The 16,416-nt window shown below is 43.6% G+C and overlaps 2 protein-coding genes across 9 annotated transcripts in view; both read right to left on the reverse strand.

The window, feature by feature from the left end:
* Positions 1-2,892: 2,892 nt before the first annotated feature.
* Positions 2,893-6,284, reverse strand: TIMM8A (translocase of inner mitochondrial membrane 8A). Of its 2 annotated transcripts, none has more exons than XM_030304995.1 (2): positions 5,540-6,284; positions 2,893-3,984 (listed from the first exon to the last, which is right to left on the reverse strand). In XM_030304995.1, exons 1-2 carry the CDS (start codon positions 5,669-5,671, stop codon positions 3,823-3,825), a joined length of 294 nt encoding a protein of 97 aa, XP_030160855.1. In that variant the 5' UTR covers positions 5,672-6,284; the 3' UTR covers positions 2,893-3,822. The 2 variants fall into 2 exon arrangements, with proteins under 2 accessions (XP_030160855.1, XP_030160854.1); XM_030304994.1 differs by having other exon boundaries at positions 2,893-3,987.
* A 97-nt stretch (positions 6,285-6,381) lies between these two features.
* The window catches only part of BTK (Bruton tyrosine kinase), a 32,038-nt gene continuing 22,003 nt past the window's right edge, over positions 6,382-16,416 (reverse strand). For 5 of the 7 annotated variants that reach the window (XM_030304990.1, XM_030304989.1, XM_030304993.1 and 2 more), the window contains 11 exons: positions 16,283-16,345; positions 15,653-15,707; positions 15,297-15,376; positions 15,011-15,138; positions 14,130-14,204; positions 13,481-13,652; positions 12,744-12,960; positions 11,418-11,482; positions 10,480-10,598; positions 9,808-9,965; positions 6,382-6,876 (listed from right to left, as the gene is read on the reverse strand). In XM_030304990.1, the coding sequence (XP_030160850.1) occupies positions 6,805-6,876; positions 9,808-9,965; positions 10,480-10,598; positions 11,418-11,482; positions 12,744-12,960; positions 13,481-13,652; positions 14,130-14,204; positions 15,011-15,138; positions 15,297-15,376; positions 15,653-15,707; positions 16,283-16,345 (1,204 nt within the window). In that variant the 3' untranslated portion in view covers positions 6,382-6,804. The remainder of the gene's footprint in view (positions 6,877-9,807; positions 9,966-10,479; positions 10,599-11,417; positions 11,483-12,743; positions 12,961-13,480; positions 13,653-14,129; positions 14,205-15,010; positions 15,139-15,296; positions 15,377-15,652; positions 15,708-16,282; positions 16,346-16,416) is intronic. The other 2 variants (XM_030304988.1, XM_030304992.1) reach the window with 2 other exon arrangements.

The following is a 16,416-nucleotide window of genomic DNA, read 5'->3' on the forward strand; positions in this document are numbered from 1 at the left end:
ACTATCTGACCAAGGCTTTGGCTATTGCCAGTACCTATGCAGTCCTTTTCGTATAGTATTTGCTTTTCCCTACTACTGTCATCACCTCTCTGCCATTCTTTTCAAGGAATGGCAGCAAAGTCTCTCAGCAACTTCGGTGGTACCACCTGTGGTTTCCTTACCCTAGTTCTTGGGCTTTTTTCCTCCATGCCTTTTGAGAGGTCCCTTGTGGTATCTGCTGCCCATTGACTGGGGATCAATTAATCTAAACAATACCCAAAGGGCGCCTGGGTGGCTCAGTCGGTTAAGTGTCCGACTTCAGCTCAGGTCATGATCTCACAGTTCGTGAGTTCGAGCCCCGCATAGGGCTCTGTGCTGACAGCTCGGAGCCTGGAGCCTGCTTCAGATTCTGTGTCTCCTCTCTCTGCCCCTCCCTCATTTGTGCTCTATCAAAAATAAATAAACGTAAAAAAAATACTTCATAAAAAATCTAAACAATACCATTTCTCTTACATGGAATAAAAATGCACGTTACCAGACTCTTCTGCATCAGCCTCTTTTGAATCCAGAAGATGAGACAGTATGAAGAGTCTCAAAAGATGCACTAGTGGGTGGTCTTTGAAATAAAATCTCCCCAGGCCAAGATTTTTTAAGGTACTCATACGAATGAAAATTGGTTTAAAAAAAGCCCCGATTGCTTTCCATGTAAATGTTATTCTACATGGGGTTTATTGACTTGTTGTATTTTTAAATCCAAACTCCTAATAGAGATTTGTTACCATAAATAAATATGAAGTTCTTGCTTGATTTCCTTGCATGTGTCATCCCTAATGTTCATTCACGGGCTCATGGACAGGGGCCTTAGGGATAGTCTTGGTCGTTTTCACAGTATGCTTAGTAAAACCCTAGAGGTCCTAAGACAGTGCCTTAGGCACCACAGGGGTGGGTGAAGTGGGGGTGGGGGTGACAACAGCAGGCCTCCAGATATCCCCATCACTGTTGGAGCAGCTTTGCTTCTCTTTTATACATTAGGCTTCCAAGTAAGATTGCATTTCGGGAACAGCCTGCTAATTCATTCCTTTTATTTCTTTATGTCTTAAGCATTGTACCCTGAATATTGAAATGAGAACTTTGAATGTTATTAGGGCTGACACTACCACCTTTCTATCAAGATCCTGAAAATAAATTTTGGAGACTGACAAAGCAAACAAAAGCTTAAATTGTTGCTCTGGTATACTTAACTTCCTCACAGATGGGGACAAATGTTCGACCTTTTCTTTCCTATTATCTTGTACCTAGCAGTGTCACACATATACTTGGTGCTCAAGCATGTTGTATCAATCTGACAGACTCTTTCTCATTATGTACAGTAGCTGAGCAAGCAGTAACACTGTAAAACAAAATGGTTAACTTTGTGTCTAAATGTGAGGAGAATATTTTAATACTAAGTGAAGCAAGAGTAACAATGAATGAAATAGCTAATAAATAATGACATAATAATATATAAGAAAAAGAGTAAGGAAGAATTAATAAGAAGGCAAAGACTAAAAGACCCTCCCTTTATGACTTGAGGTTTTATGAGAACACACTAAACTCGGGGGGGGGGGGGGCGGTGGTGGAAAACAATAGAGATATATAGATACAAAGTATATGCTAGATACCTACCCTAAGAGCCTGAGTTCTCCTGGACTTCAAAATGACATTATTATTACTTCTCTACATGTACCTGTTCTCCAAACAGCAGCCAGATCCCCGTAAAACTTAAGCGATATCACATCACTCATCTGCTAAAAACCCTCAAATGGCTCCCCATCTTGCTTGGTAAAAACCAAGTACTTGCAATGGCCTACAAAGCCCTGTATGATCAGTGCACATCCCTGCCTCCCAGCTGCAGTCCCTCTCATGCATAGGTCTCTGACTTTATTTCTTAGCATTCTCCTTATTCATTTCACCCCAGTCATACTGACCTTTTCACTAGTCTACTTTAGCATCACAGCATGCTGCTCTGACCTTGGGGCCTTTGGACTTTCTGTAACCTCTGCTTGAAATATTCTTCCCAGATACCAACATGGCTTGGTCACTTAATTCTTTCAGGTCTCTGCTGAAATGCCATGTTCCCAAAGAGGCCTTCTCTAACCATCTTATGTGAAATCACAATACCCCCACAAACATTCCCTGCTTTTTCTACATGGCACTCCTTTGTTTTTATGTACTCCTGAGTCTCTGGCAAGAAAGTATCTGGCACAGAGTAATCACTTAAAACTTTTGTTGGGGGTGCCTGGGTGGCTCAGTCTGTTAAGCATCCAACTGTTGATTTCAGCTCAGATTATGATCTCAGTTTGTGAGATTGAGCCCCATGTCAGGCTCTGCGAAGCCTGCTTGGGATTCTCTTTCTCTCTCTCTCCCTGCTCCTCTCCTGCTCATGCTGTCTCTCAAAATAAATAAATAAAACTTAAAAGAAAAACTTTTGTTGAATTTTTTCATCAGGATTTTTAAAAATTTCCTTATAGTATATGGTGGAAAGCTAAAAGGACTTGAGGCTTCTAGAAATGTGTATTTCCCCAACCTTCGTGGACTTGAACCAAAGACTCCCAACAGGCAGTTCCACTTTAGGTCTACACTCCAGTATACTACTAGGATTTGAAGTTGGGGGGGTGTGGAATCCAGTCAATATAACCTCTTCTACTACACTCAAGGAATGGACTGTCAACAGTGAAATTTCCCCCATCTCATCTCATCTCATCTGAAGGTTCTCTTTTTGTCACATAAAGGTCAGAGATTCCTGGAATACCATGCTGTTCCTTGCACAGAGGAGGTACCTGGACTGATTAACCTTCAGTCTTGGAACCAGCCTACACCAAATCTCTCCAGGGTGCAGGTGATAACCAGAATAGAAAGCCTTCTCAATCAGAGTTTAATTTTGTAGAAGCTTTTATTTCAGTGATTAAAAAGATGCAATCAATGGAACCTATACTGATTAACATTAGACATGCACCTCTACCTGAAACTGCTGTTAGTTCTTGACTGGCCTAAATCTTTACAACCTACTTAGGCACATCTTTGAATTTTTTCAACCCTGATATACAGCGTCAGTAAGCTTCTTCCTTGTGGCAGTTTAGTAATGAGTATTATGCTCACTGGCTACATTCCTTTATAACCAAAGGCCTCTAGACACTCAAGCTACCTGTACTACCTTGAGACCATACCTTTATATATTTAAGTAAATCACAGCATAGGGGAGATTATCTAGAAAGCTGAAGTGTATTGTATGAATATCCCATCGATTTTTTTTCCAACACTGATAGTCAAAACACTAGATAAGGAGGCCTACAGTTAAGTAGCAAATTACCCTTTGCTCATTGCTGCCCTTTCTGAGAGACACAAAGATGTATAACAATCTCCCCAGAAATCCTAAATGAATCCATGCAAATGACAGGTTGTACCTATGTGGTCCCACTATCAAATTAGAGAAAGCAGTTCCACTGTCAAAATTATAGAGAGCAATTAATGGGACTTTGAGAAAGCACAGTCCCACATACAGTAATATGCATCTAGTAGAGTTTTCCATTCATCTGTCAATTGTTTTCACAAGATTAGCATTAAAAAACACAGCCAAATACACATGTCCCTCAAAGCGTGCACGCGCGCGCACGCACACACACACACACACACACACACATACACACACACACAAAACTGGTCTTTGTTCATTCTCAGATGACAGGATGTCCCAAGAGTGACAAAGGTGGGAGCCAATCCCCCCATAGCCTTTTCTTCAACTATCCCATCAACAGCTCTTCATTTCTTGGACTACCTTCCTTTTCCAAAGAGGTAATGCTGAGATCAGTCAGAAAGGCTTTCTGAGAAAACTGGCTTGGTTTTCTGGGTCTGTTCCAGTCGATTCAAGATGAACTGGCTTGTATCAATGAAGCGCTCAACGCAGTTCACAAAACAGGCCTCAGCCCGACTATCCAACTTTGGCCCAGGCTTGTCCATGCACTTTTCCTGCTTGGGACAAGATACAGAATCACAAACAGGACAAGATACAGAATCACAAAGAGAACTTGAGGTAAAAAAGGGGGGGGGGGGGTAACTTCTTGTTATTTATAGGAAAAATTTCACCTAAACCCAGTATCTGTTATGTTAATATTTCTCATTTGGCGTATGGCAAGCAGTTATCTACAGCCTTACATTAAATTCTCACAACAATCCTACCTAATAGATACTATTATTAATCCTCATTTTACAAACAGGGAAGCAGTGGGAGAGATACTTTGCCCAAAATTATTGGGCCAGAAAATGGTGGAGCTATTACAGAGCAAAAAAGGGGGGGGGGCAAAATACAAGTGAAGTAACCCTTGGCTGAATTTGGCTGTAACTCCACAATGCTGCCACCATTAAATGCCTTTAGACTAACTGCCAGGGGGAAAAAAGGGGGGTGAAAGCATAAATCACAGCAGTGACACCCTGAAACCTATCAAACAAAAAAAGACATCTATTACCCAAGATGCTGTAACCTTGTATACTTAAGCCAGAAGTTCTTGAATCCTCTCAACATGAATGGAAAGTTGTATGAATTTTCCTAAAGGGCCCACAAATTACAGATTCTTAGAGGAATCCTCAACCACACCTCCTCCTGGCCCAAATGTAATGAATTACAGTTGTTTGTTTGTTTGTTTTTGTTTTTGTTTTTAAGAATGAAAGTACCAAGTAGTACAGGACTTAAGTAAGCATTTGTTAGGGGTCAGAGTCCCACAATACCATAAGTTTATGTGAAAGGGACTATGGAACCAATAACTGTATACAGTTCAAGTTATTTCAAATGAATTTTATTAGTTATTCTCTGCTGTGTACACAAGCGTCAGACTCTCCACTTCCAAGGAAAATTATCCTTGGCCTCTGAATTCTATGAGATTTTTTTTCTCAAGGCAGGGCAGTTATGCTGTCGTTGGCAGGTAGAGAACACTTTGATCCTAAGCTGCAAATGCCTTTCACCCTTTTGCCAAGTCCCCTCACAAGGCATATTCAATTCCTCAACATTGAGACCCGAAACAGCTTGGTATTACACAACAACCCAACAAAAAAGCAAATTTAAGTGTGTGTGTGTGGGGGGGGGGGGGGAGACGCTACTTTTAGTTAGTGGGCTACAGCGACTCATTTGTCACGGACAACGGTTAAAGCAACTGGGAAATCCAGGTTAACCCTGAGGAGTCCAGGAATGGGAGACTCGCTTCCTGGGAATCGGGGCTCCAAAAATAAGATCTCAGTATTGGTGACCAGCACCAGGCAGCGTCAACCTCAGGTGCCTAAAAGTGCTACTCGGGACAAGTGTGATCCCCAGTCCTCTGCACCAACAAAGCCGAGGTCTGGCGTGAGAATTCCCCGAGAAGCGGAGTCACCCTCTCACCCCTCCCGCTTGGTGTGAGAAACCGAAGGAAACCAAGGCAAGATGATACCGGGTCCTCCCCGTCCCCGAATCCTGGACGTCCTGACAAGTCCCGCCCGGAAGGGGCAGGGGGAAAGCAGGGACAGTGGCTAGGTCCCAGCCCCAGCTCCTCACCCAACAAAGTTCCGTCATCTGGTGCACCAGCTGCTGGAAGCGCTGCTTCTGAGTCTCCACCTCGATGAAATGCTGCAGCTGTGGGTCCACCGAGCCCAAACCCGCCGCGGACGAAGACGAGGAGGCATCCATCCCAGCGCCGCCACGCGTGCCGAGAGGAACTCCGCAGCAACTCACCGACCTTCACGTGTCTCCGCGACGGAACCGGAACCACAATCCACCGCCTCCAGACCCGCCCCGTGACTGCAATGCGCCGGCGTGTGGCCCCCTACCCCCGCCCGCCGCTCCTCCCAGCCGCTTGCGCTCCCCGCTCCAGCTCGCGACCCAGCGGACGCTCCCTACGTCAGCTGGGAGGCCTCCAGGCTTGTAGCCGGGTGTTGCGATGCGGTCGAGATGCTGCTATTCCAAAGAGAAACGGTCAAAAGTGAAAAAGGAAGTTACTTCACACCAGGTGGCCGGTTCGGTCTGCCCGACAATCCCTGGCCCTGCCCATTTCCAAATTGGCCCGCGCTTTTCCTGCCGCTGTGACTGCTAGGCCCATCTCTTAGCGATCCTGGAGCCCCAGTTCTTTGATGGTGTTTTGAAAGAGGCTCCTGCAGAATTTGTCCCCAACTTTCAGATTCATTCCGGTAATGCTGCATGCACTGGTGCTTTGCTTGTGAGTTTATCTCTGATTTAGAGCCAGAATTTTCTAAGAGCCAGAGGAGTTAATTGCCGTGGATCTTGCCGAGTTCTCAAAGTAGGAATATGGCAAACCAATGCCACACAACAGTTCTCTGCAACACTGAGATAGGGCGCTTCAGGGAGGTTGTGTGATTAATCGAGGTAGCAAGAAACCTTCATGCTTTCCAGTAATTTTATTTTATCAAAACACCCTGCCCTCCCATTTTTATGACACCATTTTATTCTTGCCAAATTCTGCCTCCCGCCCCCCAAGCTCTAATGCCTACCCAAAGAGCTGTTGGATCCCTTGTCAGGCTATTTACATCCCTCCCTCCTCCAAACTTTCCATCCCAAATTCAGTCCTGTCTTAATACTCCTGGAAATTATTTTCTCTGAGAACAATACCAGGCACAAGAATTCCTTGGCTTTTGCTCAGAATCCCAGAGAATCATAGAAAAGAGTCATTCCTAGATGTAGAGAGGGGCCTTTGTGTATTCAGCAAGAGCACAAAGGATCCAGTGCCTGTAAACCTGGGATTTCCTCAGAAATGAAATTGGGGCTTGTGGAGGAGAGGGGTAGAACCAAGAAGCTTATTGGTGAGCTCAGGATTCTTCATCCATGACATCTAGGATGTTGCTCAGAAGAATTTTGAAAGTAGGACGTTCCTCTGCTTTCTAAAACCAAACAGAAAGTAGAGTGTAACAGCAGGCTAAAATCCAAAATTCAAGGGAAATGCACTGAGTAAGCAGCAAATGTTTATCAAGTGTATACTATATTCCCTATAGCATAACCTGTCAATTACACACGAAAGAAAGAAAGAAAGAAAGAAGAAAAGAAATGCAAGTGCTCCATAATGTCTTTGTGCACTTCTCATCTTTAGTAACTCAGGTTATTAATGTGATGGGACAATTTGCAAATTAAACTCACAAACACTGATTAAACTGAGGGTAAATTCATTACAAAATTGTACATCAATGCATCCTTATTGTGGATCCTCAAGTGAAAAATGGCTACTGAACAAGTTTAAATGTTTGACAGAACTGAAATCGTAAGCTTTCAAATACGGTTTCTATCATCCCACAGTCAAAGTTCTACAAAGAAATTAACATTTATAGATCATGGGCTGCATCAGTGGGCAGAGATCCTCAGCACCTAGGACATTTTTATTACCACTGTCTGGCCTCTAGACTAAGACCCTTTGTGACCACCATGGTCCATAAACCCCTGAGGTATTTCGTGATTCAGGGCATATTCATGCCAGGAAGGTCTCAATCCATCAGAACCAAAAAGTCATCAATTTCTTGTCCCTTTGAATCAGTGGTTTTTAAACCTAGCTGAGTATCAGAATTTCCAGGGATGTTTAAAAAGACTTTTCTGGGTGGGGGGGTGGTACCTGGGTGGCTCAGTCGGTTCAGTGTCCAACTTCAGCTTAGGTCATGATCTCATGGCTCATGAGTTTGAGACCCTCATAGGGCACTGTGCTAATAGCTCAGAGCCTGGAGCCTGCTTCAGATTCTGTGTCTCCCTCTCTGCTCCTCCCCCACTCGTGATCTGTCTCTCTCTCTCAAAAATAAACATTTAAAAAAGGTTTTTTGGAAGACTTTCTGGGTTCTGCTTCAGACATACCTAATTGGAATCTCTGAAAGTAAGGCCCAGTTATCTGCAGTTTTAAGAGTTCTCCAGGGATTCTGATATGCCAATTTCATGAGTATTACTTTTCTTTAAATGTTTATTTATTTTGGTAAAAAGACAGAAAGAGAGACAGAGAAAGACAGCGACAGGGCATGAGCAGGGGTGGGGGGTGGGGAGCAGAGAGAGGGAGGGAAAGAATCCCAAATAGGCTCCACGATGTCAGCACAGAGCCCAATGTGGGGCTTGCTCTAAGGAACCATGAGATCATGACCTGAGCCCTGACTCATGAGATCATGACTCATGAGTACCCTCATGAGTACTACTTTAAACAGGCTCTGCACAAAGCATAAGAGACTGTTAAAAACTGAGAACAAACTGAGGGTTGATGGGGGGTGGGAGGGAGGGGAGGGTGGGTGATGGGTATTGAGGAGGGCACCTTTTGGGATGAGCACTGGGTGTTGTATGGAAACCAATTTGTCAATAAATTTCATATATATATATATATATATATATATATATATAATAAAATAAAAAAAATAAAATAAAAAATAAAAATAAAAATAAACAGGCTCTGCAGAAAGCACCTGTATGAAACAGTTAACTAGCAGAATGAGGATGTCCTAGTTGGGAAGGAGCATTGTCAATCTCCCTTAAACCTGCATGGCGCAGGAGAGAGAAGGGAAATGGTGTCCCTTTCTCCATACATCCTTTGTGACTTCAGTCATTTGTTGAAGGGAAAGGAACCATGCTTTGATCCAGATACCCACTTTTCACCCCACCAAGAGGACTCCAGATTCACATATATGCTTGTTGGACACTGTCCTTTCCTGTTTCTAGTGGCACAGAACTAAGCTGAGCATTCATTTCCTACTAGAGATTTAGGGTGCCAAATTAAAGTTGCCAAGGATCTACTGAAAAGTGGAGAAAGCACCTCTAAAGAAACTCAAGGTGAGAGCAGCAAAACATTTTATTTTATTTTATTTTTATTTTTGATTCAGAGACAGAGCATGAGCAGGGAAGGGGCAGAGAGAGAGGGAGACACAGAATCTGAAGCAGGCTCCAGGCTCTCAGCTGTCAGCACAGAGCCCGATGTGGGGCTGGAACTCACAGACCACGAGATCATGACCTGAGCTGAAGTTGGACGCTTAACCAACTGAGCCACCCAGGTGCCCCCAAAACATTTTAGTAATAGTGGGACAGGCTCCTTATTTTCAAAATACCACTACTATCCACATACCCCATGATGCATTATATTAAAAAAAAAATGACCACTACTGGGGTACCTGGGTGGCTCAGTTGGTTCAGCATCCGACTTCAGCTTAGGTCAGTGGTTCTTGAGTTCGAGCCCCACATTGGGCTCTCTGCTGTCAGCATGGAGGCTGCTTCAGATTCTCTGCCCCCTCCCCACCTCCCCTGCTTTGCTCTCTCTCTCTCTCTCTCTCTCTCTCTCGCTCTCTCTCTCTCTCTCTCTCAAAACACTAAATAAACATTTAAAAAAATTAAAAATGACCACTGCCTATTTTAGTTCCTTTCAGGATTTTTTTTAATGCCATTTAGGACCACAGCCAGAAAAGGTTGGCAGTTAGTAAAGTAGAAGAAAAAGCCAATGACTTCCAAAGGAATCAACACAAATTTTAATGATTTTTCTCCTCATTGTAAGAGTCCATACATTTGCCTGAGTACCGTTAACTGCCTGCTTATGCTAGGTGACATGGGCCCACAACATCCCCTCTCCCTAAAGCTGAGTTGGTAATGGAGTCTGTTAATGATACTCTAGGGAAAACTGGATGAGCCTGGGAAAGCCTCTGGCCATCAAAGGACTGGGGTACAGGCTGGGTCCAAGAACGTGTGTAGCTATCGGTGTGTGCCCAGCCGCCATGTGGCCAGGGAGCATGGGGACTGGGTGCCTGGCTGGCTAAATGGGAAAGTGCAGCTTGAGGAAATCACTTAAGAGGTCCCAACAAAACACTTACCTCATGCCAGCAGCTGTACATGATGCTATATACCCTCTCTGAAGCTAGATGAGGCCTATAGAGACGTAGACCTTGGGCAATGTGTTCAGCTGTTTCACTGTTAGTAAATCTTTCATATGGCATCTTCCCCAGAGAGTAAATTTCCCACATCAAAACCCCTAGAAAATGAAAAAATGTATTAAGTCGATTTGCAGTCTCTTCAGGTAGTGGGGACACTAGTCTTCCTAGATCAATGTCAAATATTAGATGCAGCTGATTCCCCACACTTTGAATTTTGCATTTGGTCCAAACTTCTGTAGTACTGACCACACTAGAGGGTAAACAGGGTCTTACTGGACTATTAGCTCCTCTAGGAAAGAGACAGCTTCTTATTTGTAATTAGAGGGTCTGGTAGAGTCCCTTGGTACATAATCAGTATTCAGAAGCTGTGGAATACTGAATAAATTGTTCCTCTCAATATATTGTGAGTTCTAAGAAGGCAGGAATCATGTCTATTTTACTGTTTTTAGCCCCAGGAATCCCTGTGGTGCCTGACAATAGTAAGCACTCCCTAAGGATTAGAAGAATGAAAACAACAAATAGTAACCTCTGTGTGCAGGTTACAAAGTGGCAATTTCCCCACTGCTTTCCCTTCCTTTGAGCTGTATAATCTGTATAATTTTATCCACTCACCAAAAGCCCAAATGTCAGATTTGCTGCTGAACTTGCTATACATAAGAACTTCTGGTGGAGACCACCGGACTGGAAATTTGGAGCCTACTGAGCTTGTGTATTCATCATCCAGGACATACCTGTGGATGGTTCAAGACTTGTTACTGTTAGGATTTGGAGAGCTTGACATGTGCTTAAACTTTCTTGGCACAGTCATATGAACTGCACAAATGCATGCCTATGGGCCAATCAGTATGTTTTTAAAAAGTTATTTTTAATGTAATCCTGTTTTCTTATCTGAATTAGCTTTCTTGATTAATAATATGGTTATAGAAAGTATGAAGTGAAATAATACTCCCTTCTTCTTCTCTGTCCTTCTTTGTCTTTTCTCTTTCCTTCTAGTCTGTAGTTGCCCATGGGAATTAGACTAATTAGTAAAGAAGGAGGCTCAGGAGTAGAGACAACAGGATTAACACATCAAAAAAAAAACCATATTTGGAGAAATTGGCTAAAGAAAGAGGGAATGACAAAAGAGAGGAGAGGGATACAAAGGACAAAAGAAGTGACTTAAATAATTCAGAGAAAGAAAAGGAACAGAAAGACTAGAATGAGGGGGATAAAAGAAAGGGAGAGGGTGAAAAACAATAATGCTGCCTCATGTTTGTGCTGTGCTATTTTTACTTTTACTTTTTTTAATGTTAATTCATTTTTTGAGAGAGAGAGAGAGAGAGAGAGAGAGAGAGAGAGAGAGACGGAACAGGGGAGGGGGCAGAGACAGAGGGAAACAGAATCTGAAGCAGGTTCCAGGCTCCGAGGTGTCAGCACAGAGCCCAACGCGGGGCTTGAACTCACAAACTTCAAGATCATGACCTGAGCCAGTGTCAGACACTTTGAATGATTGAGTCACCCAGGCACCCTTATTTTACTTGTAGAGGGAAAGATGAAAAAGATACACTTACCTGGACAGGCCGAAGTCAGATACTTTAACAACTCCTTGATCATTTACCAAACAGTTTCGGGCTGCCTGTAGTACAACAATTACCAGTGAGACTCTGGCCCTGACATACAGGTCACAAAGACACAAAGCTTCTGCCCACCAGGGGAATGAAGCCAGGGAAGCTTCATCTCTTTCACTCCAGAGACACTTTCCCACCCAGCAGGAGTCAGCTGTTGCCACTGAGAAACTTGGATACATTTCCCATACATCTAAAGCAACCTGCTGTGTAGACATAAGTAAAACATTGAGGGTATGCAGAATGATTCCATTCACAGTGATGATTCCATGACACCCCTTCCTCTACCAAAATGTTGAGAGAATTAGGGAAAACAGAAGGCAAGTTTGTTTTGTTTGGTTTGCTTTTCTGCCAGTGGGCTAAGACAATTTGAGCCTTGGCCTCCCTGAAATAAGCAGTGGCACAAACTCTGATGCCTCTAGAGGCCAGGCAGGCACAGGTAAAATGAGAGAGTGAAGTGGGGAGGGTAGATTGCAGGAAAATGCAAAGCATGCAGTTGGTCTGAAGGAGGCAGCTGTTCCTCAGCACCAGTTGACTGTTAGCATGGTCTGTGAGAATGGGCCTGGTGTTTCAAGATGGTCAAGATTTTCAAGACAAGCTGGAAATTCAGTTTTTATTTTTAATGAAAACACTTTTTATGTTTGTTTATTTATTTATTTTGAGAGAGAGAGAGAGAGCGAGCACAAGCAGGGTAGGGGCAGGGGGCGGGGAGAGAATCCCAAAAAGGCTCTGCGCTCTCAGCACAGAGCCTGATGTGGGGTTTGAACGCCCAAGCCGTGAAATCATGACCTGAGCTGAAATCAAGAGTCAGATGCTTAATCCATTGAGCCACCCAGGTACCCTCAGTTTTTTTTAAATGTGTTTTTAAGTGTTTGCTAAGTAACATACAACATTTTTTTTAATAAAAGAACAAATGCACCCAAATGTACAAATGTACTCTGATGTAACCAAATGAGGTTCTGTGCCAGGAGCAGCCCCAATGGGAAGCAGGGTTGCCCTTGTGTCCTGAAGGACCCCACCATTTTTACTTGCTGTGGTAGGAGATGGGAGTGAGTGACAGCTCTAGCTACCACCATGGCAGAACTTGTGTTGGGGCTAGAGATCCTTGACTGGTTGACCGCTGGAGCATAGGTTCACCTAACTCTTAATGCCTTCTAGATAAAACTGAAATGATGATTCCAGCAACCCTCCTCATCCATGTACTATATATATTCCTCTGCTACTTTCACCCCCTCGGTCCTTGGTCCCAGGCCAATCCTTCTGAGGTCCTACCAGGTCTCGGTGAAGAAATTGCTTTGACTCCAGGTATTCCATGGCTTCACAGACATCCTTGCACATCTCCAGCAGCTGCTGAGTCTGGAGGCGGTGGCGCATTTCCCTCAGGTAGTTCAGGAGGCAGCCATTGGCCATGTACTCAGTGATGATGAAGATGGGGCGCTGCTTGGTACAGACGCCATACAACTGTACCAGCTTCTCATGGGAAAGATTCCTACAGGAGAGGCAACAAACCAGTCCTCCCTTTCTGGCTCTGCATACTAATCAGAAAGGGGCTGGAGAGGAAAAGAGTTGGCCTGGAAGTAGAGTATCAGGTAAGGGACCATGATAACAAGTTGACTTTCCTCCTTCCCACCCTAAACCACAAATATGCCTAATATGTGAGAGTAGAGAGGGATTTGAAGCCTGTCAATAGAACAGAAAATAAGCCCAGGGCTAACTGAATAATAAGGGTAATCAGAATCAGTCTTCCTTTTGAAATTCTCATTTTTCACATTTATCCTTAAATGCTACTGAGATGGTACACCCCTGTGATCAACACTATTATCAACCAATATCTAAGATAAAGAAATGATTACCTCAGCAGTTAGTATTCCCACCAATCAAAGATTGACCTCAGGCCCTGGTCCCAAATCTCTCCTACTCTAAGTCACCTTAAGCCACAGTGGAAACAGTCCTGGTAATTCCTAGACTCCAGCAACTGGATTGAGAGTTGAGTTTGGGCTGTAACTCACATCATGACTTTGGCTTCTTCAATGAACTCATCCTCGGACATGGAGCCTTCTTTGATCATCTTGATGGCCACATCATACTGGCCTCTCCATTTCCCATATTTCACTACCCCAAATTGTCCAGTCCCCAGCTCCTTTAAGAAGGTCAGGTCCTTTGGATCGATTTCCCATGATCCTATAACAACAAAGCCTTGATACGATTCTTTGGGAGTCATGTATGTATAATTCCTACAATAGATAAGAATCTCTACTAGGGGTAGTAATAGGCAAGTGGTAAAAAGGAAATGTTCAGGAGTACTAATGTCTCTTTGCCTGGGAAAATCTCAGGGACAGGGTGGTTACTGGTTGAAGGAATTGGAATTTTAGGTGCCAATTAGCCATAAAGGTAGGAGAAACTAGACAATCTGTTAAAATTCCTTTGTGGTTATTTTTTTTATCACAATTAAAAAATAATCCCTTTATGAATCTGTTTTTGCAGTCCCAGTAGGAGCCACCAGGGCAAGAAGAATTCTTAAATAACTTGTTTGGCTTTGTTTTAATCTTCCTTGAGGCAGCTGGTGCAGAACAATGTGCTGCAAGGTCTAATTGGGTCTGCCAAAGGTGGTCCTTGCAACTGATCAGTCCACCCTACCCTAGAGAAATAAGAAGTTACCGTAGCCCAGGCCTGCAGTGGAAGGCGCATTCTTGTTTTGTTGAGACACTGGATATTTGAGCCTAGATATGAGTCCTGAAACATACAAAGAGGGTCATGCTGCTGGTGCAGTGTAGGAGGTGGGATGTCATACACACCCTCGCTTAAAGCCTTACACTTCTGATATTTATCTTTCTGGTACATTTTGAATCCCAGAAGATCTTCACGAGCCCAAATTTTTCTGGAAGTTTCTCCTTTCACAAAAGGATTTTCAGAAAAAAAGAGATAAATACTAATTGAAATACACTCCCCAACTAAATATATCCCCACCTCCAAGCCCAAGCTTAGCTCACATTCTACTTCTGCTTTTGATACTGAAAAGTGTAATTGGGACCCCATAAAATTATAGCCTTGACACTGCCTTGCATGGGGATAGCAGACAGCAGCAAGTCTTCTCAATGTATTCATGCCCTCACCAATCTCCCAGTTTTTCAAATGCCTACCAGACTTAGAAACTGTCTTCTGATATTTTCTAATCTGTATGTTCTTTGAGGGCAAGGACCTTGACTAATAACTTTACTGTGTTCTCCTCCAGTATCAAGAAAACTGCTGAGGACACAATAGGAACTCAATGAATACTTGCTGATTTATTAGTTACCAGTATCTTCTATGTCTTTCCTTACCACTGAGATTCAGTCACCAAATAAGAAGTCAGTCTGTACTGGGTGTAAAGTCTGCATTTGACTGCCTCTTTACTTGACCTCTACCAAGCATCATAAGGGTTTTCTTTCACAGCTAATTTGCACTGCTTTGTGAGGCTTTTTGTCCCCTTACCACTTTGTCCTGAATTGCTTCTACTGGTTCTTGTCACACCCTTCTTCTCTGGTACCCCTGATACTCACCTGCAGAGTTATGCTGATGGTAGTTAATGAGTTCAGGGATGGTGCTGAAAAGGTGCTTCTCAGCCAGGTAATACTGGCTCTGAGGTGTGGAACACACAACATAATGGCGTATCACCCCTTGAGAGTCCCTAAGGAAGTGGGTGCTGAGTCAGCAACTTGAGAACAAAGGTCAGCAGGACCCAAAGTAAAGTGAGTTTTGAGTTTAAGGCACACAGGTAGTAGGAGAGGCACACTATTAAAGAACCTCTCCCCTTTGTCCCCAGGGCCTTGGAACAGTAATGCTCACCCTGTAGATTTAGCAAACACAGACACAGTATATTTTCCTGCTTTGCTGGAGTCTCTGACAATGAAACCTCCTTCTTTCCCCTGAAACAATGAAAAAGAAGCTGACTTTAAGGAGGAAGTGGTGCTCACACCTGCATCCCACCTGCCCAAACCTGAGAGAAAACTGAAGCCTTGATTTTACTGCCAAGTTCCATGTTTGAGCTGCAGCCTCATTGCTTTTGATACTGAAAAGTGTAATTGAGACCCCCCCCAATAAAATGACAGCCTTGACACTGCCTTGCCTTGAGGTGACAGATAGAAGCAAGCCCTCACTTGTTGTGCAAGGAGAATGCCATTTGCCTGTGGTCACACACTTACCTCTTGCTTTAGCAGTTGCTCAGCTTGACTCCGAGTCATGTGTTTAGAGTACCACCTGTAAAGGGAGAATGCTTCAGTGGCTCTTAGGCCACAGGGTTAGCAGCTTAGAGGTTAGAGCACTTTTCATGGCTCGTCTATGCCAGTGGTTCAGTCAGTTCAATCAACTCCTATTTATTGAGTACCTATCATGTGCATAGCACACAGCATCCCTTTCCCAAAGACTGGTTGGAAATGAAGAGCACAGGACAAAAGGCAAAGGGGTTCAAGGAAGGGATTAGGGACAGGACATTCAAGGATAATCCATTTACTTGATTAGGGAGAAAGGAAAACAACAGAAGTTTGACGTTTTCACCCTTTCTTATCAAATTGTCAAATACTTTTCTTTGAGTGGTTCTTCTGAATTTGGGTGGGTGAGGTTGTGTGATGACCTCTCCAGCTCTCATAAGAAAAGAGCGTTTGGGGTGAGGGTAAGACATACCCACTGACTTAGGGTGGTGGCATCATTTGACCCAGTTGGCAGTGGCTTTAGTAAGTATCTTAAAATAAAAATTTTACTGAAAGTATAAGAATGTATACATTATATTCCATTCGTCTGGGAAGACTGTGTGCTGGGAACATAAGCATACTCACTCATACATTTCTATGGAGTCTTCTGCTTCGGTGACATAGTTACTAGGGATGTAGCCTTCCTGCCTGTAGAGGAGACAGTGTGGTATATCATCCAGTACTTCCCATCCTGGCAGGGGCGGGGGATACAGATTCAT

This window comes from Lynx canadensis, chromosome X (genome assembly GCF_007474595.2).
Source record: "Lynx canadensis isolate LIC74 chromosome X, mLynCan4.pri.v2, whole genome shotgun sequence".
NCBI classification, from domain to species: domain Eukaryota; kingdom Metazoa; phylum Chordata; class Mammalia; order Carnivora; family Felidae; genus Lynx; species Lynx canadensis.